Source organism: Oncorhynchus kisutch, linkage group LG18 (genome assembly GCF_002021735.2).
Source record: "Oncorhynchus kisutch isolate 150728-3 linkage group LG18, Okis_V2, whole genome shotgun sequence".
NCBI lineage: Eukaryota > Metazoa > Chordata > Actinopteri > Salmoniformes > Salmonidae > Oncorhynchus > Oncorhynchus kisutch.
The window spans coordinates 723,454-745,796 of NC_034191.2; the positions used below are offsets into that span (position 1 = coordinate 723,454).

At 44.1% G+C, this 22,343-nt stretch overlaps 1 protein-coding gene across 1 annotated transcript in view; it reads left to right on the top strand.

Annotated features, from left to right (window-relative positions):
- Positions 1–22,343, top strand: part of cntn5 (contactin 5) — a 237,460-nt gene that overhangs the window by 194,961 nt on the left and 20,156 nt on the right. Inside the window, exons 16-19 of the mRNA XM_031796937.1 lie at positions 15,402–15,636; positions 18,576–18,685; positions 18,901–19,087; positions 21,174–21,286. Coding sequence (XP_031652797.1) covers positions 15,402–15,636; positions 18,576–18,685; positions 18,901–19,087; positions 21,174–21,286 — 645 coding nt within the window. The remainder of the gene's footprint in view (positions 1–15,401; positions 15,637–18,575; positions 18,686–18,900; positions 19,088–21,173; positions 21,287–22,343) is intronic.

Genomic DNA, 22,343 nt, shown 5'->3' on the forward strand with positions numbered 1-22,343 from the left:
CTACTAACCACAGCCTGGAGCTACTAGCCACAGCCTGGAGCTACTAACCACAGCCTGGAGCTACTAGCCAAGGCCTGGATCTACTAGCCACAGCCTGGAGCTACTAACCACAGCCTGGAGCTACTAACCACAGCCTGGAGCTACTAGCAACAGCCTGGAGCTACTAGCAACAGCCTGGAGCTACTAGCCACACCCTGGAGCTACTAAACACAGCCGGGAGCTACTAGCCACAGCCTGGAGCTACTAGCCACAGCCTGGAGCTACTAAACACACCCTGTACCTACTAGCCACAGCTTGGAGCTACTAACCACAGCCTGGAGCTACTAGCCACAGCCTGGAGCTACTAACCACAGCCTGGAGCTACTAACCACAGCCTGGAGCTACTAGCCACAGCCTGGAGCTACTAACCACAGCCTGGAGCTACTAACCACAGCCTGGAGCTACTAAACACAGCCTGGATCTACTAACTATAGCCTGGAGCTACTAGCCACAGCCTGGAGCTACTAACCACAGCCTGGAGCTACTAGCCACAGCCTGTAGCTACTAACCACAGCCTGTAGCTACTAGCCACAGCCTGGAGCAACTAGCCACAGCCTGGAGCTACTAGCCACAGCCTGGAGCTACTAACCACAGCCTGGAGCTACTAACCACAGCCTGGAGCTACTAACCACAGCCTGGAGCTACTAGCCACAGCCTGGAGCTACTAGCCACAGCCTGGAGCTACTAGCCACAGCCTGGAGCTACTAACCACAGCCTGGAGCTACTAACCACAGCCTGGAGCTACTAACCACAGCTACTAATCACTAACCACATAGTCACATGCATATCAGCCCAACATAATCACATGCATATCAGCCCAACATAATCACATGCATATCAGCCCAACATAATCACACCAATATCAGCCCAACATAATTCAATGCATATCAGCCCAACATAATCACATGCATATCAGCCCAACATAATCACATGCATATCAGCCCAACATAATCACATGCATATCAGCCCAACATAATCACACCAATATCAGCCCAACATAATTCAATGCATATCAGCCCAACATAATCACATGCATATCAGCCCAACATAATCACACCAATATCAGCCCAACATAATTCAATGCATATCAGCCCAACATAATCACATGCATATCAGCCCAACATAATCACACCAATATCAGCCCAACATAATTCAATGCATATCAGCCCAACATAATCACATGCATATCAGCCCAACATAATCACATGCATATCAGCCCAACATAATGTGTGGTTCTGGCATACTGTATGGCTTAATTGCATATCAAAACAATTGCTATATCCCCCTCTTACTATGTAAAACGTTTATATAAATCTAATAAATGATTATTTATATTGATTCTCTGTAGTTTTTCCCTGCTTGTGAAGTAGTTTTCCTCTCTGCAGTGATTTCATTTATACAGTAGTCAGTTTCAGTTCATATTTAGCTGTTATTTAGTGGATAATGTGGGTAATATTTGGTACCGTCTCTTACAAGATTGTGTCGTACCAAATGGCAGTTGGTGGTGTTTGTTTCAGATGACCTGCTTTAACAAGGGACTGTTGTTACTGCAACATTATTGAAAGCTGTTACATGTTCGTTGTCATCTGATGGACTGTATTGTTGTGAGCAGGCAGGTCTGTTGCTAGTTTTTAGTTAGTGTGTGTGGTGCCTGCATGTGAGTTTTTTAGTTTTATCTGCAGCAGTGTGGAATGGATGATTATGAAGCTGTCCATAGAGAGCAGTAATGATCATTAACCTTCAGTCTCCATCCAATCCCCCATAACGCCATGCAGGGATGTTTAGGAACATCTGCTGTCCCTCTTCTTCTTTACAATGCTGCTACAAAACTTCATCAATCTCTCACCATGTTACCACCATATTAGTGTGGAATGTTTGTCATCTGAGAGAGCACCTTTGGCTCTATCTGAAGAGTAGTGGCGAGAGAGAATTGCCTGAGTGTCAAATGGCACCCTAGTGCACTATTTTTGACCAGAGCCCATAAGGATTTGTTCAAAAGTAGTGTACTATATTGGGAATAGGGTGCCATTTGGGATGCATCATTGTGATTGTGCAGAGGAAAGGAGGCGTAGACAAGGGAACAAAGCTGTAGCATATGAAATGGGGGCAGTTAAAGGTGCTATTGACTGGGGAACGAGGGACCAGATGTGGATGTAGGTGATGGATATTCTTATTAAGTACATTATGCAGGTTCAACTGTCACTGGGGCTGTGTACCTATTTTAATTTTTTTATTTTACCTTTATTTAACTAGGCAAGTCAGTTAAGAACAAATTCTTATTTTCAATGACAGCCTAGGAACAGTGGGTTAACTGCCTGTTCAGGGGCAGAACGACAGATCTGTACCGTGTCAGCTCGGGGATTTGAACTTTCCGTTACTAGTCCAACACTCTAACCACTAGGCTACCCTGCTGCCCCTATATATCCCTTAGGGTTCACGGTCAAAAGTAGTACTCTATATAAGGAATAGAGTGCCATTTGGGTCGCAAAGAAGGAAAATAATATTCACATTGAGGAGAAGTACACCTTAGTGTAGCATTATGGGGGTCATATACCCAGGTTCCATATAGCAGGATGTTTATCAGCCCAGGTTCCATATAGCATGATGTTTATCAGCCCAGGTTCCAAATAGCAGGATGTTTATCAGCACAGGTTCCATATAGCAGGATGTGAATCAGCCCAGGTTCCATATAGCAGGATGTGAATCAGCCCAGGTTCCATATAGCAGGATATTTATAAGCCCAGATTCCATATAACAGGATGTGAATCAGCCCAGGTTCCATATAGCAGGATGTTTATCAGCCCAGGTTCCATATAGCATGATGTTTATCAGCCCAGGTTCCAAATAGCAGGATGTTTATCAGCACAGGTTCCATATAGCAGGATGTGAATCAGCCCAGGTTCCATATAGCAGGATGTGAATCAGCCCAGGTTCCATATAGCAGGATATTTATCAGCCCAGGTTCCATATAGCAGGATGTGAATCAGCCCAGGTTCCATATAGCAGGATGTTTATCAGCCCAGGTTTGGCGGTGCTCTGTTGTTTGGCAGTGCTCTGCTGTTAGGCGGTGCTCTGATGTTAGGCGGTGCTCTGATGTTAGGCGGTGCTCTGATGTTAGGCAGTGCTCTGCTGTTTGGCGGTGCTCTGCTGTTTGACGGTGCTCTGCTGTTAGGCGGTGCTCTGCTGTTAGGCGGTGCTCTGCTGTTAGGCGGTGCTCTGATGTTAGGCGGTGCTCTGCTGTTAGGCAGTGCTCTGCTGTTTGGCAGTGCTCTGCTGTTTGACGGTGCTCTGCTGTTAGGCGGTGTTCTGATGTTAGGCGGTGCTCTGCTGTTAGGCGTTAATCTGATGTTAGAAGGTGCCCTGCTGTTCGGCTGTGCTCTGCTGTTCAGCGGTGAACCTCTCAGGAAGAGGCCTCCCGAGTGGCGCAGTGGTCTAAGGCACTGCATTGCAGTGCTAGCTGCGTCACTATAGATCCTTGTTCAATCTCAGGCTGTGTTGAAGCCGGCCGCGACTGGGAGACCCATGAGGTGGCACACAATTGGCCCAGCATCGTATCGTATTTTTGTACTTCCGGCGCCGACAGAGATGGCCGCCTCGCTTCGCGTTCCTAGGAAACTATGCAGTTTTTTGTTTTTTTACGTGTTATTTCTTACATTGGTATCCCAGGTCATCTTAGGTTTCATTACATACAGTCGAGAAGAACTACTGAACATAAGAGCAGCGTCAACTCACCATCAGTACGACCAAGAATATGACTTTCGCGAAGCGGACCCTGTGTTCTGCCTTTCACCCAAGACAACGGAATGGATCCCAGCCGGCGACCCCAAAAAACGACTTCGAAAAAGGGGAAAACGAAGCAGTCTTCTGGTCAGACTCCGGAGACGGGCACATCGTGCACCACTCCCTAGCATTCTCCTCGCCAATGTCCAGTCTCTTGACAACAAGGTTGATGAAATCCGAGTAAGGGTAGCATTCCAGAGGGACATCAGAAACTGTAACGTTCTTTGCTTCACGGAAACATGGCTCACTGGAAAGACGCTATCGGAGACGGTGCAGCCAGCTGGTTTCTCCACGCATCGCGCCGACAGAAACAAACATCTTTCTGGTAAGAAGAGGGGCGGGGGTGTATGCTTTATGGTTAACGGGACGTGGTGTGGCCAAAACAACATACAGGAACTCAAGTCCTTCACCTGATTTAGAATTCCTCACAATCACAATGTAGACCGCATTATCTACCAAGGGAATTCTCTTCGATTATAATCACAGCCGTATATATTCCCCCCCCAAGCAGACACATCGATGGCTCTGAACGAACTTAATTTGACTCTTTGCAAACTGGAATTCATATATCCGGAGGCTGCATTCATTGTAGCTGGGGATTTTAACAAGGCTAATCTGAAAACAAGACTCCCTAAATTTTATCAGCATATCGATTGCGCAACCAGGGCGGGAAAAACCTTGGATCATTGCTATTCCAACTTCCGCAACGCATATAAGGCCCTGCCCCGCCCTCCTTTCGGAAAAACTGACCACGACTCCATTTTGTTGATTCCTGCCTACAGACAGAAGCTAAAAAGAGAAGCTCCCGCGCTGAGGTCTGTTCAACGCTGGTCCGACCAATTTGATTCCACACTCCAAAACTGCTTCCATCACGTGGACTGGGATATGTTCCGTATTGCGTCAGACGACAACATTGACGAATACGCTGATTCGGTGTGCGAGTTCATTAGAACGTGTGTTGAAGATGTCGTTCCCATAGCAACGATTAAAACATTCCCAGACCAGAAACCGTGGATTGATGGCAGCATTCGCGTGAAACTGAAAGCGCGAACCACTGCTTTTAATCAGGGAAAGGTGACTGGAAACATGACCGAATACAAACAGTGTAACTATTCCCTCCGCAAGGCAATCAAACAAGCTAAGCGTCAGTATAGAGACAAAGTAGAATCTCAATTCAACGGCTCAGACACAAGAGGTATGTGGCAGGGTCTACAGTCAATCACGGATTACAAAAAGAAAACCAGCACTGTCACGGACCAGGATGTCTTGCTCCCAGGCAGACTAAGTAACTTTTTTGCCCGCTTTGAGGACAATACAGTGCCACTGACACTGCCCGCAACTAAAACATGCGGACTCTCCTTCACTGCAGCCGACGTAAGGAAAACATTTTAACGTGTCAACCCTCGCAAGGCTGCAGGCCCAGACGGTATCCCCAGCCGCGCCCTCAGAGCATGCGCAGACCAGCTGGATGGTGTGTTTACGGACATATTCAATCAATCCCTATCCCAGTCTGTTGTTCCCACATGCTTCAAGAGGGCCACCATTGTTCCTGTTCCCAAGAAAGCTAAGGTAACTGAGCTAAACGACTACCGCCCCGTAGCACTCACTTCCGTCATCATGAAGTGCTTTGAGAGACTAGTCAAGGACCATATCACCTCCACCCTACCTGACACCCTAGACCCACTCCAATTTGCTTACCACCCAAATAGGTCCACAGACGATGCAATCTCAACCACACTGCACACTGCCCTAACCCATCTGGACAAGAGGAATACCTATGTGAGAATGCTGTTCATCGACTACAGCTCGGCATTTAACACCATAGTGTTATCGTCATCAAGCTCGAGACCCTGGGTCTCGACCCCGCCCTGTGCAACTGGGTACTGGACTTCCTGACGGGCCGCCCCCAGGTGGTGAGGGTAGGCAACAACATCTCCACCCCGCTGATCCTCAACACTGGGGCCCCACAAGGGTGCGTTCTGAGCCCTCTCCTGTACTCCCTGTTCACCCACGACTGCGTGGCCACGCATGCCTCCGACTCAATCATCAAGTTTGCGGACGACACAACAGTGGTAGGCTTGATTACCAACAACGACGAGACGGCCGACAGGGAAACCTCACACTCAACGTCAACAAAACTAAGGAGATGATTGTGGACTTCAGGAAACAGCAGAGGGAACACCCCCCTATCCACATCGATGGAACAGTAGTGGAGAGGGTAGTAAGTTTTAAGTTCCTCGGCGTACACATCACAGACAAACTGAATTGGTCCACCCACACAGACAGCATCGTGAAGAAGGCACAGCAGCGCCTCTTCAACCTCAGGAGGCTGAAGAAATTTGGCTTGTCACCAAAAGCAGTCACAAACTTCTACAGATGCACAATCGAGAGCATCCTGTCAGGCTGAATCACCGCCTGGTACGGCAACTGCTCCGCCCACAACCGTAAGGCTCTCCAGAGGGTAGTGAGGTCTGCACAACGCATCACCGGGGGCAAACTACCTGCCCTCCAGGACACCTACACCACCCGATGTCACAGGAAGGCCATAAAGATCATCAAGGACAGCAACCACCCGAGCCACTGCCTGTTCACCCCGCTATCATCCAGAAGGTGAGGTCAGTACAGGTGCATCAAAGCTGGGACCGAGAGACTGAAAAACAGCTTCTATCTCAAGGCCATCAGACTGTTAAACAGCCACCACTAACATTGAGTGGCTGCTGCCAACACACTGACTCAACTCCAGCCACTTTAATAATGGGAATTGATGTAAAATATATCACTAGCCACTTTAAACAATGCTACCTAATATAATGTTTACATACCCTACATTATTCATCTCATATGTATACGTATATACTGTACTCTACATCATCTACTGCATCCTTATGTAATACATGTATCACTAGCCACTTTAACTATGCCACTTTGTTTACATACTCATCTCATATGTATATACTGCACTCAATACCATCTACTGTATCTTGCCTATGCCGCTCTGTACCATCACTCATTCATATATCTTTATGTACATATTCTTTATCCCCTTACACTTGTGTCTATAAGGTAGTAGTTTTGGAATTGTTAGCTAGATTACTTGTTGGTTATTACTGCATTGTCGGAACTAGAAGCACAAGCATTTCGCTACACTCGCACTAACATCTGCTAACCATGTGTATGTGACAAATAAAATTTGATTTGATTTGATTTGGGTTTGGTAAGGGTTTGGCCGGCCGGGTTGTCCTTGTACCTCGCACTCTAGCGACTCCTGTGGTGGGCCAGGCGCATGCACGCTGACACAGTCACCAGGTGTACAATGTGTCCTCCGGCACATTGGTGTGGCTGGCTTCCGGGTAAAGCTAGCATTGTGTCAAGAAGCAGTGTGGCAAGGCAGGGTCGTGTTTCTGAGGATGCACGGCTCTCAACCTTTTTCTCTCCCGGGAGTTGCAGTGATGGGGCAAGACTGTAACTACCAATTGGATATCACAAAATTGGGGAGAAAAACAGGAAATACAGTTAAAACAGTTTTTATTATAATAAATAAAAATAACCTCTCAGGAAGGTCATTAGACTACCAACAGAATAATCACTACACTTACAGTTCATTTATCTGGATCTATGCTGACATTTTAATTACAAACGTTTGTTCAAAAAGTACCAGTAGCACAAAATGGTGTCGGGTTAAGGCTATCTTGATCCGTGAGTGCTTTGTGGTTTTTTGCATGTGGTTATGATTACGCTTTATAACATTTACTTAAAAATATGTGAAGGACAATAGCATTTGTTATGGAATAAGAGATCATTTTAAACAGTGAGACATTAGACATTAACATTAGATTAACATTAACATTAGATGCATGTTTGTGTTCTTTTCTAAAGAGATGGAATCTATTAAAGGAATCTATTAGACAAGATAGGTATTTCATCGAAAAATGTTAACTTCCAGAATTAAATCTTTGTCTAAATGAAATAAAGTGACAAACACCTGCACAGTCGGTGTCTTGGCATCAGGTCTGTCTGTCATTATGTAATGTGATGATTTGCAACAGGCGTTAGAATGATAGTGTCCCCTCCAGGCGTGAGACAAATGATCCAGCTCTGCCGAGGGAGAGTGGAGGTGGAGGGAGTTGGAACTCACAACTCAATCCTCCATGAGGACCAATCACCATGGCTGGATAATTAACTAACTACGGTGTTCCTAGAAAATGGATTAGCTTCCATCAAACTGTCATTATCAGAGCTGGCAAGGGGGGAGGGGGGCTGCTTAGACTAGGCTGGTTGGGAGGGGCTAAGGCTAGGCTGGCTAGGAGGGAGGGCTGCTATAGTTAGGCTGGCTAGGGTGGGCTGCTAGGGAGGGGCTGGCTAGGGGGGGGCTGCTAAGGTTAGGCTGGCTAGGGGGGCTGCTAGGGATAGGCTGGCTAGTGGGGGCTGCTAAGGTTAGAATGGCTAGGGGGGGGGCTGCTAAGGTTAGGCTGGCTAGGGGGGGAGGTTCTAAGGTTAGGCTGGATAGGGGGGGCTGCCAAGGCTGGCTAGGAGGGGCTGCTATGGCTAGGGTGGCTAGGGGGGCCTGCTATGGCTAGGCTGGCTAAGGGGGCTGCTAGGGATAGGCTGGGGCTGCTATGGCTAGGCTGGCTAGGGGGGGTGCTATGGCTAGGCTGGATAGGGGGGGGCTGCTAGGGATGGGCGGGCTAGGGGGGCTGCTAGGGATAGGCTGGATAGGGGAGCTGCTAGGGATAGGCTGGCTAGGGGGGGGCTGCTATGGCTAGGCTGGATAGGGGGGGCTGCTAGGGATAGGCTGGTTAGGGGGGGCTGCTAAGGTCAGGGCTGGCTGGGGGGGCTGCTAGGTCTGTGCTGGCTGGGGGGGGGCTGCTTGGGCTAGACTGTATAGGGGGGGGGCTGCTAGGGCTAAACTGATACAGTCTAGCCCAAACAGCCCCCCCCCCCAGCCAGCAGGCCTGCTGGGTGTCTCTCCCTCAGTGGCTCTGTCTGGGTGACTGAGAGGGCATCTGTAATGTTCCACTCAATAGTCTCCTAGTGAGGGAGCAGCCATCACACACACACACACACACATTCATCCTACTTAATAACCTGACTGAGCCCACTACCTTGGCTGAACCATCCCCATCCCCAGACCTCTCATACACACATGCATCATACTTAATAACCTGACTGAGCCCACAACCTTGGCTGCTCCAGCCCCCTCCCCAGCCCCAGCCCTATCACGCACTCTGGCTGCCAGAAGCAGCTTGCACACATTCATGCTCTGTCTGTTTCAATATTAATCTCTATTGATCGCAGACATGCTGCAGACTTCCTGATTTATATCCAGAAACATTTAGCTGCATCTGGAAACAGCATTCCAAATGGGACCTTATTCCCTACATAATGCCAGACCCATAGGGTTCTGATCAAATGTAATACACTACTTGTGATTCCCTCCAAGTGAATGATCATCCTTGGCTCGTGATACCGACCAAACAAATGACCATCCTTGACTCGTGATACCGACCAAACGAATGATCATCATTGACTCGGGATACCGACCAAACAAATGATCATCATTGACTCGGGATACCGACCAAACGAATGACCATCATTGACTTGGGATACCGACCAAAGGAATGATCATCATTGAGTCGTGATACCGAACAAAGGAATTGTTTATGACGTTGTATTGGTTAATGTGACGACTGTTGCTCATCGAATGATTAAAAGTTTCTGATTGCATGATTAACTGAATCAAGCGATTATTAACTCATTAACCTGGGGCACCATGGGAAAACTAGTTTTTATTGAGTTTCTATTTCCCAAATTAACTCAAAGAATATCAGAATATCGATTTTACAACAGCCGCTAATTAACTAGTTACCTCTACCAATCTCGTTCTGAACGTCGTATAGCCCGTGAATCTGCACTGACCCGGGTCTCACCAATGAATTCGTACCACACCAATCTTAGTTGAATATTTATTTACTAAAAAGCTAAAATAATGATAAAAGATAGACGTAGACAAAACACATTATAGGCTATTGATCAGAACTTAGTATAACAGGCCAACACACTATGGCGCGTGTTACACAAAATGGGGATTTCAAAGAGAGAGAGAAAAAAGAAAGTACACGGGAGAAATATACATTTGGGTGAATTTGTCAGCTATGCTATTCTAACCCTAGCCTTGCCCCAAACTGCCACTCTTATGTGTCAGAATATCATGATGTAATTACATGGGGATGATCTCCGAGATTCTTTGCGTGGACCGTTCAGGCTGCTCGATGACGCACTACTCCGGCGCACCTCTCTGATCATCCTCCCGATGTCAGTGTCCTTTTGGCTTAGGAGTCTGTTCCCTCACCCTTTGCTCTGGAAGGGGTCTTCTGAGGACAGACAGGTCTGTAGCTCAGAGCTCACAGCATAGGAATGAAACCCTTTAGATACCACGATTCGCTGGGATTGGATGCAAAGGGGGTCCGGCTTGAATTCTCCCGCTTAGACACAGCTACTCATCTGTAACTTGGGTAGAAAAAGATTTCTCTGTCTTCAAACTTGTGTTGCGTTCTGGGTTTCTTTGACTTTTTAGACCTTGGCTGCAGCTTGGGTCATGTAGTCTTCTCTGTGAATTCTTTACTCACAGGTTTTATACCCTTGGGTCAGAAGTGGGCGTAACCGCCTTTAGGGCAATTCTCTGGGCGTACCAAGTTAATGAGGCAAGGTCTATATTTTATTCAAATCCAATTTTAGACAACTAACGTAACATTTCATCTTCCCCAAAACCTTCTCTTTGATTTGGATATTTTCCATACAATGTACAATGTATAAACATCAAGCATATACTAGGTAAACCCTTCACAATGTTTTCGTAATTACATCATCTATTAACCTTTAATAACAAAACAAAAATCACATACATTTTCATATTCCATCTATTGTCATGGCCACCATTGTGGCTGATAGAAACCATTGTTCCAAAGTCCCTTTATTTCATGTTTAATGTTCTGAGGCTGGTTCTCCATAGTAACAGGACAAAGGAATTTGTCTGTGGCCTGAGATTTACCAGGGACATGAGGGGTCATAAAACCCCCACATCTTCAGACCCCTAGATCTCTCCTCCTCTGTTGGGGTTGAGAGATAATCTGTAGGGTTGTGGTCTCCTGTAACCTGACCTGGTCAGGACAGTCATGACATAATGATCATCCTAGATGAGTAATACCGACCAAACGAATTATCATAATTGATGAGTGATCAGTTCTTACATCAGTGTTCAGTTTAAAGTGATTCATTAATTCACTTGTATCTATAGATAGTTCATCAGAATCAATCCACTTGTATCAAAAGTAAGTGAATCAGAATCAATCCACTTCTATCTATAGCAAGGGAATCAGAATCAATCCACTTGTATGTATAGTAAGTGAATCAGAATCAATCCACTTCTAACTATAGCAAGGGAATCAGAATCAATACATGTATATCTATAGTAAGTGAATCAGAATCAATCCACTTCTATCTATAGCAAGGGAATCAGAATCAATCCACTTCTATCTATTGCAAGGGAATCAGAATCAATCCACTTGTATCTATAGATAGTTAATCAGAATCAATTCACTTGTATTTATAGTAAGTGAATCAGAATCAATCCACTTGTATCTTTAGTAAGTGAATCAGAATCAATCCACTTGTATCTGTAGATAGTTAATCAGAATCAATCCACTTGTATCTATAGTAAGTGAATCAGAATCAATCCACTTATATCTATCGTAAGTGAATCAGAATCAATCCACTTGTATCTTTAGATAGTTAATCAGAATCAATCCACTTGTATCTATAGATAGTTAATCAGAATCAATTCACTTCTATCTCTTGCAAGGGAATCAGAATCAATCCACTTGTATCTTTAGTAAGTGAATCAGAATCAATCCACTTGTATCTGTAGATAGTTAATCAGAATCAATCCACTTGTATCTATAGTAAGTGAATCAGAATCTATCCACTTGTATCTATAGATAGTTAATCAGAATCAATTCACTTGTATCTATAGTAAGTGAATCAGAATCAATCCACTTGTATCTTTAGTAAGTGAATCAGAATCAATCCACTTGTATCTGTAGATAGTTAATCAGAATCAATCCACTGGTATCTATTGTAAGGGAATCAGAATATCACATTTCCAACCTCTCAATGTGAGAAAGACGGTGGTAGGTTTGACATTGGGAAAACCAAACTCGAGATGAACAATCAACGTTTACAAAATATTCACACAATAGCTTACGCCCCTAAGGACTTACCGACAGTAAATCCTGGATGTGCTTTACTGAGAGACAGGATATCTTCAGAAACAACACCAATAAACCCTGTACTTTATCTAGAGACGGGATATCTTCAGAAACAACACCAGTAAACCATGTACTTTATCTAGAGACGGGATATCTTCAGAAACAACACCAGTAAACCCTGTACTTTATCTAGAGACGGGATATCTTCAGAAACAACACCAGTCAACCCTGTACTTTATCTAGAGACGGGATATCTTCAGAAACAACACCAAATTGTTACTTGCTGATCACAATGAACAGAAGTTAGATTACAGCTGGGAAGCGACTGGGATTCAGCTGTGACTTTGTGACATCTTGATTCAATTACTGTTTAGTGTTTCATTTGCAGACATTCATATAATCATATTACCAAGAGGTTATTGAAATAAAGATATGGAGGTGAAGCATGCGACTAATACAAAATGTAATAAATTGATTTGATTTATAGATCAACAGATGATGGTATTGTGTCGTAGGGACCATACCCTCCACTACACCATTGTCAGGGAGGTAAACAGTGTTTACGTGTGTTTACCCTCCACTACACCACTGTAAGGGAGGCCCACCTATACACCTGGCTGTCAACGTGGGTCTCCTGCATGCCACAAGACTGCGTTAGTCCACCGAGCTAGAGACAAACATTACAAGTAGTGGTCAAGCTAGATTAGATGAGATGCACTTGTCTACTTCACTGCATGGTCAGGTCTTTATTGTAAAAGAGAATGTGTTCTAAATGACTTAGCTGGTTAAATCAAGGTTAAATTAAGGCAGTCCTAAGTCTGTTCTGAATCAGTTGGTCTCCCATGCAGAACACTGTATTAATGTTCCTGTATAGAATCAAGCAACTACAGAGAAGTCCTTGATGAAAACCTGTACAGAGCGCTCAGGACCTCAGACTGGGGTGAATGTTCACCTTCCAACAGCGACCTTAAGCACACAGCCAAGACAACACAGGAGTGGCTTCGGGACAAATCTCTGAATGTCCTTGAGTGATCCAGCCAGAGCCTGGAATTTAACCCTATCGAACATCTCTGGAGAGACCTGGAAATAGCTGTGCAGCCACGCTCCCCATCCATCCTGACAGAGCTTGAGAGGATCTGCAGAGTAGAATCGGAGAAACTCACCAAATATAGGTCTGTCAAGCATGTAGTATCATACCCAATAAGATTTGTGGCTGTAATCGCTGCCAAAGGTTCTTCAACAAAGTACTAAAGGGTCTGAAAACGTATATAAATATATATATTTTTTAATTGCAAAAATTTGTTAACCTGTTTTTGCTTTATCATCATGAGATATTGTGTGTAGATTGATGAGGGAAAAAAATGTAATACATTTTTAGATTAAGGCTGTAACATAACAAAATGTGGAAAAAGTAAAGGGGTCTGAATACTTTCCGAATGCACTGTATGTGGGCATTTCTCAAGGGGGATTGGTATAGCTATGTTATGTGGGCAGATATCATGGGGATTGGTATAGCTATGTTATGTGGGCAGATATCATGGGGATTTTTGGTTGCGGAACAGATGATCTCTGCATGTGAGGTTCACATGGTGAAGCATGGAGGAGGAGGTGTGATGGTGTGGGGTTGCTTTGCTGGTGACACTGTCTCTGATTTATTTAGAATTCAAGGCACACTTAACCAGCATGGCTACCACAGCATTCTGCAGCTATACGCCATCCCATTTGGTATGCGCTTAGTGGGACTATCATTTGTTTTCCAACAAGACAATGACCCAAAACACACCTCCAGGCTGTGTAAGGGCTATTTGACCAAGGTGAGTGATGGGGTGCTGCATCCGATGACCTGGCCTCCAGAATACCCCGACCTCAACTCAATTGAGATGGTTAGGGATGAGTTGGACCACAGAGTGAAGGAAAAGCAGCCAACAAGTTGTCAGCATATGAGGGAAACCAAGCAGGGTTAAAGGAATGATATTTCCATGTACTCTCATACTCTCTTTTTGATTTACTCTAGGTACAAGAGGCTCTAGGTACAAGGTGCTCTAGGTACAAGGTGCTCTAGGTACAAGGTGCTCTAGGTACAAGGTGCTCTAGGTACAAGGTGCTCTAGGTTGTCTAGGTACAATGTGCTCTAGGTACAATGTGTTCTAGGTACAATGTGTTCTATGTACAATGTGTTCTAGGGGGTCTAGGTACAAGGTGCTCTGGGTACACGGTGCTCTAGGTACAAGGTGCTCTAGGTGCTCTAGGTACAATGTGCTCTAGGTGGTCTAGGTACAATGTGCTCTAGGTGGCCTAGGTACAATGTGCTCTAGGTGGTCTAGATACAATGTGCTATAGGTGCTCTAGGTACAAGGTGCTCTAGGTGGTCTAGGTATAAGGTGCTCTAGGTGAAAGGTGCTCTAGGTACAATGTGATCTAGGTACAAGGTGCTCTAGGTACAATGTGCTCTAGGTACAACATGCTCTAGGTGCAATGTGCTCTAGGTGGTCTAGGTACAATGTGCTCTAGGTGCTCTAGGTACAAGGTGCTCTAGGTTGTCTAGGTACAATGTGCTCTAGGTACAATGTGTTCTAGGTACAATGTGTTCTAGGGGGTCTAGGTACAAGGTGCTCTAGGGGGTCTAGGTACAATGTGCTCTATGTACAATGTGTTCTAGGTGAACTAGGTACAATGTGCTCTAGGTACAATGTGCTCTAGGTGGTCTAGGTACAAGGTGCTCTAGGTGCTCTAGGTACAAGGTGCTCTAGGTACAATGTGGTCTAGGTACAATGTGCTCTAGGTGGTCTAGGTACAATGTGCTCTAGGTGGTCTAGGTACAAGGTGATCTAGGCACAAGGTGCTCTAGGTTCAAGGGGATCTAGGTACAAGGTGATGTAGGTACAAGGTGATGTAGGTACAAGGTGATGTAGTTACAAGGTGATGTAGTTACAAGGTGATGTAGGTACAAGGTGCTGTAGTTACAAGGTGATGTAGGTACAATGTGATGTAGGTACAAGGTGATGTAGTTACAAGGTGATGTAGGTACAAGGTGATGTAGGTACATGGTGCTGTAGTTACAAGGTGATGTAGGTACAACTGTCTGTATTATGATATTGTAAGCTAGCTACGAGCGGCGAGATTGGCTCCTGTAAGGATCCTTCTTGAATACAATACAATTATTAATATCTACAGCAGGCTGGGCTGATTTTTGAACGGATTAATGAATTTATGAATGTAAATTAATGTATTCAGATATTTAAATGACCAATGTTGTGGTCATTGATTTGGGTTTTATATCCAATCAAATAAAACTGTATCTCTTTCCTTGTTTTCCAGCCTGTGTCTGAGGAGTTCCAGAATGGCGAGGGTTTTGGCTACATCGTGGCGTTCCGAGCCAATGGTACGCGAGGCTGGAAGGAGAAGATGGTGACATCAGCAGATTCCACTACATACAAGTATAGAGACGAGACCTTCCCTCCCCTCACCCCCTTCGAAGTGAAAGTGGGCGTGTACAACAACAAGGGAGACGGACCCTTCAGTGGTGTGGTCACTGTGTACTCTGCAGAGGGAGGTGAGTTCTTGCACTCACACATCTAAGGATGGCTTTGCAGGTGTTCTTCAAAGGGAAGGGGCTCCTTCACCCCCTGTTTATCTAATGGACTAGTGTCTGCTGAGGGGTGGACTTCTTATGTCATGTCCTATGAGTTTTTATGTCATGTCCAAGGAATTATTATGTCATGTCCTAGGAGTTCTTATATCATGTCCTATGAGTTCTTATGTCATGTCCAATGAATTCTCATGTCATGTCCAATGAGTTCTTATGTCTTGTCCTATGAGTACTTATGTCATGTCCAAGGAATTCTTATGTAGTTACAGAGAGTTATAATTATAAGAGTTATAATGTCATGTCCAAAGAGTTCTTATGTCATGTCCTATGATCTCAGAAGTCTAAAGATCAAAAGAGCACATCTTAGTCATCTAGCCAATGGGTTGATTTGTTGGTTTTGGAAATGTAAAACAGTTATTCAAAGAGAAGGACCTCCTACACTTGTCCTCCAATCATTGTACTTGTTTGGTGAATTAAGCTCACTGATTAGTAAGGAACATCTGCATTAGCATCGAATTTACAAAATAGCTTCCAACACTCTACTCAACAAATTGGATGCAGTCTATCACAGTGCCATCTGTTTTGTCACCAAAGCCCCATATACTACCCACCACTGCGACCTGTATGATCTTGTTGTCTTAATTCTTTATTTATTTACCAACTAACTAAATAATCACACAGAATTACATAAAACACAAAACAGGATAGCTTTAACATGGATTACGACACAATGCAATGAAAAGTCCCTAGTGGACTAAACCGATATGATGGCTTGTTACACAAAATGGCGGATTCAAAAGAGAGGGAAAGGGAGGGGCATGTAAGAAAGAGCGGGAGAAAAGACAAAGGACTTCACTAACGTACATACAGTTGGTAACTATGCTGATGGAAATTGTTTTATTTTATTTTTTATTTCACCTTTATATAACCAGGTAGACCAGATCACCTTTATTTAACCAGGTAGACCAGTTGAGAGCAAGTTCTCATTTACAACTGCGACCTGGCCAAGATAAAGCAAAGCAGTTTGACACATACAACAACACAGAGTTACACATGGGATAAACAAACGTACAGTCAATAACACAATAGAAAAATCTATATACAATGTGTGCAAATGCCAAATGTAACGTCCGCTCATTCGAAATCATTTCAATATACATATTTAAGTGTGTATGTATTTGCTGTCTCTTTGTTGAAAACACTCAATCCATCTACGGGGAGTAATTCAACAGAACATCTCTGGTTGTCTAACAGAGATCACCATGTCCTTTGTATTTGTAGTAGATTTCGGAGTGTATGTGAGGACGGATCCTCCATAGGTCTACCCCGCATTATTCAGCGGGCTCTGTTCGTTAGAATAGAGGTGTCTATAGTGATGAGAGTAAATTGTTTGTCTTCTCGTCCTCAGTCACGTTTACTAGACTAAAGTACTTAAACAGCAGCAGACTGAATGTTCCTGTGTTGTCTTCTTCTTCAAGAGAAAGTTTCAGAGTTTCTACTCCTTCCGTACCTTTCAGCTCACGCTGTCGGTCACACTGGTCTATTGTAGAGCTAGAACCATTTTCCCGTAGCAACCCGGCAATGTGCTGGTCTCTAGAGATGTACATTTCTTAACCATTTAATAACGTATTCAGCTGGCGCTGCACATAGCTGGTCTATTTAAATGGTAACCTTTTCAGCGTGCGGACGGTTCTCTGGTCTAATATACATTTTGTTAGCGAGTCCTTTTATAAACTCTTGTGAAAGGGGCAGTCCATGACGCCGACATAATGTTTGTGCTCACGTGGGCGTGATTACTGACTGGTTAAAACTTTTATATGAAAAACAATTCTCATTTAGAAGGCTAACATCGCATTTCATCTTCTCACAAATAATTTTCATATTTAATCATATAAGTTCCACGACATTTAGATGTAAATTTGTCAACTGGGAAATATAAACATTAAGAGATACAGTTACATCCCAAAGCAACAACTGATCTGACATAATTGTTCTTTCAGTGGCCATGGATTCCAGCTGTTTGGATGTGATGTTACCGTTTTGGCGGGAGGAATCTCCTTGTAACAAAGGAGTTTCTTTCCCCTCCTTCTGCAAAGTCCAAAGGCAGAGTTCCTACAAAGTATTTACGACCGTCATAAAATGGCCAACTCCATCCCTTCTCCCCCTCTGCGGGAGACAGCGCTGTAGAGCGGACCCACTGTAACCTGATCCTTCAGATCCTCACAGGAGATTCATGACAGAGCCTGTCAGTCTGAACACTGTCTGGTAACACTGAGTCTATCAGTCTGAACACTGTCTGGTAACACTGAGTCTATCAGTCTGAACACTGTCTGGTAACACTGAGTCTATCAGTCTGAACACTGTCTGGTAACACTGAGTCTATCAATCTGAACACTGTCTGGTAACACTGAGTCTATCAGTCTGAACACTGTCTGGTAACACTGAGTCTATCAGTCTGAACACTGTCTGGTAACACTGAGTCTATCAATCTGAACACTGTCTGGTAACACTGAGTCTATCAATCTGAACACTGTCTGGTAACACTGAGTCTATCAGTCTGAACACTGTCTGGTAACACTGAGTCTATCAGTTAGGGCGCTGTAAAGCTGACCCACTGTAACCTGATCCTTCAGATCTTCACAGGAGAGTCATGACAACTGATTTGATGTTTACTGTGATGAATAATACTGATTGATGTTCATAGTATGCCTTTTAAATAATCCCCTCATTATAATGATATCCCCGTCATTATTCATATTAGTGTCTGTAGTGTAAATATCGCAATTTCCACACCTCTATCCATCATTCTGTATAAAGATAGAAGAGCTAGCAGCAGTTATAGTGTGACACTATATTTCCTGGGGTTTCTAAGGTTGACTGTGTGTGTGTGTTTCCCTCCACAGAGCCCAGGGACGCCCCATCTGAGGTGAAAGCTTCCAGCATTTCCTCTAAGGAAATTAAGGTCACTTGGAGACAGATCAACCCTGGTCCTGGGAGACCACGGGGATACGAGGTGAGTGTGTGTGTGCCTATCTGTGTGTTTGTCTGTGTGTGTGTGTGTGTGTGTGTGTGTGTGTGTGTGTGTGTGTGTGTGCATTCGTGCACGTTTGTGTTCTTGTTTGTGTGCATGTACTATTTTCTCAAATATTTTTAGATTTCACCTCTTTACTAAATACTAGGATAAAGGAAACAGTCATTGGAAAGAACCCAACTCTTCCTTTCCCTCAGGTGAGCTACAGGAAGGACAGTGAGCAGGAGGAGTCAGGGAAGAAGAAGAAGACAGCAGGTAACGAGACATCTATGGTGCTGACAGGGTTGGAGGGGAACAGTGTGTACGTCATCACAGTCAGAGGCTTCAACAGTATCGGCCAGGGCCCTGCATCAACCGCTAACACCGCCAAGACCAAGAAAGATCGTGAGTACAGTAACTCATACACTAGCAACTCACACACTAGCAACTCACACACTAGCAGCCAGCCCACCTAGCTCTGCACAGACCAGGAAAGACAATGAGTACACCCCTCATACCAGCCATGCTGTATGTAAATACACCCCTCATACCAACCATACTGTATGTAAATACATTACCTCATACCAACCATACTGTATGTAAATACATTACCTCATACCAGCCATACTGTATGTAAATACATTACCTCATACCAACCATACTGTATGTAAATACATTCCCTCATACCAGCCATACTGTATGTAAATACACCCCTCATACCAGCCATACTGTATGTAAATACACCCCTCATACCAACCATACTGTATGTAAATACATTCCCTCATACCAACCATACTGTATGTAAATACATTCCCTCATACCAGCCATACTATATGTAAATACATTCCCTCATACCAACCATACTGTATGTAAATACATTCCCTCATACCAGCCATACTGTATGTAAATACATTCCCTCATACCAGCCATACTGTATGTAAATATATTACCTCATACCAGCCATACTGTATGTAAATACACCCCTCATACCAGCCATACTGTATGTAAATATATTACCTCATACCAGCCATACTGTATGTAAATACACCCCTCATACCAGCCATACTGTATGTAAATACACCCCTCATACCAGCCATACTGTATGTAAATACATTCCCTCATACCAACCATACTGTATGTAAATACATTCCCTCATACCAGCCATACTATATGTAAATACATTCCCTCATACCAACCATACTGTATGTAAATACACCCCTCATACCAGCCATACTGTATGTAAATACATTACCTCATACCAGCCATACTGTATGTAAATACATTCCCTCATACCAACCATACTGTATGTAAATACATTACCTCATACCAGCCATACTGTATGTAAATACATTCCCTCATACCAACCATACTGTATGTAAATACATTCCCTCATACCAGCCATACTGTATGTAAATACATTCCCTCATACCAGCCATACTATATGTAAATACATTCCCTCATACCAGCAATACTGTATGTAAATATACCCCTCATACCAGCCATACTGTATGTAAATACACCCCTCCTACCAGCCATACTGTATGTAAATACACCCCTCATACCAGCCATACTGTATGTAAATACACCCCTCATACCAGCCATACTGTATGTAAATACATTACCTCATACCAACCATACTGTATGTAAATACATTCCCTCATACCAACCATACTGTATGTAAATACATTCCCTCATACCAGCCACACTGTATGTAAATACATTCCCTCATACCAGCCATACTGTATGTAAATACATTCCCTCATACCAGCCATACTGTATGTAAATACATTCCCTCATACCAACCATACTGTATGTAAATACATTCCCTCATACCAGCCATACTGTATGTAAATACACCCCTCATACCAACCATACTGTATGTAAATACACCCCTCATACCAGCCATACTATATGTAAATACATTCCCTCATACCAACCATACTGTATGTAAATACATTCCCTCATACCAGCCATATTGTATAAAGAGACATTCACTTCTTTGATATATCTGTATATGCAAATCAAATTCCTGGTACATGTAAATGTACTTTACAATTAAAGGTGTTTCTGATGCTGATTCTGATATGGAGACATTTTCTCATTCGATATGTTAACATCTTGGCCATGTTCTGTTGTAATCTCCACCCGGCACTGCCAAAAGAGTACTGGCCACTCCTCATAGCCTGGTTCCTCTCTAGGTTTTTTCCTAAGTCCTGGCCTTTCTAGGGAGTTTGTCCTAGCCACCGTGCTTCTACACCTGCATTGCTTGCTTCTTGGGGTTTTTGGCTGGGTTTCTGTACAGCACTTTTTGACATCAGCTGATGTAAGAAGGGCTTTATAAATACATTTGATTGATTGATTACTATTAGACATATTATATTTTATTGTGCACGGAAGAAACAGAAAAGTACCACAATAGACCAAATAGATTAAAACTCCCTGTGCTTGTATTTAGTTGTATTGTTAATTGATCTCTGTGCTTTCTAATCAGCTCCAGTCCAGCCTCCAGCCAACCTCATGTGGATTCAGGAAGGAACTAACGTGTCTCTAAACTGGGAGCCGGTCAAGTCTAAAGACAACGAGTCAGATGTCATAGGCTACAAGGTACGCCCACCTTACAATACTCTACCACCGTCTCAGCTCATTCTCATCCTATCTAGGAGCCGGTGTCCTGGCTCAATACTCATCCTATCTAGGAGCCGGTGTCCTGGCTCAATACTCATCCTATCTAGGAGCCGGTGTCCTGGCTCAATACTCATCCTGACCTGGTGTCCTGGCTCAATGTCCATCCTGACCTGGTGCCCTGGCTCAATATCCATCCTTACCTGGTGTCCTGGCTCAATATCCATCCTGACCTGGTGTCCTGGATCAATTCCCATCCTGACCTGGTGTCCTGGCTCAATATCCATCCTGACCTGGTGTCCTGGCTCAATACCCGTCCTTACCTGGTGTCCTGGCTCAATACCCGTCCTTACCTGTGGCCTGGCTCAATTCCCATCCTGACCTGGTGTCCTGGCTCAATACCCGTCCTGACCGGGTGTCCTGGCTCAATACCCATCCTGACCGGGTGTCCTGGCTCAATATCCATCCTTACCTGGTGTCCTGGCTCAATACCCGTCCTGACCGGGTGTCCTGGCTCAATATCCATCCTGACCTGGTGTCCTGGCTCAATATCCATCCTGACCGGGTGTCCTGGCTCAATACCCGTCCTGACTGGGTGTCCTGGCTCAATATCCATCCTGACCTGGTGTCCTGGCTCAATATCCATCCTGACCTGGTGTCCTGGCTCAATGCCCATCTTGACTTTGTGTCTTTGCTAAATTCAAAATCTGACCATTTTACTATTATGGCCTCTTAATCATCCCCAGCTAACTCATCCAACCATACAATCATACTGTATATAGTCTCTTAATCATCCCCAGCTAACTCATCCAACCATACTGTATATAGTCTCTTAATCATCCCCAGCTAACTCATCCAACCATACTGTATATCGTCTCTTAATCACCCCCAGCTAACACATCCAATAATACTATCATATTGTATTATAAACAAAAAAATAGGTTTTAAGTGAGAAGTATGCATTGGTCTGAAGCACCACAATGCCTACTCCACCCATGCTCTACCAAGGTTTTACAGCACACAGCTTTGACCTACTACA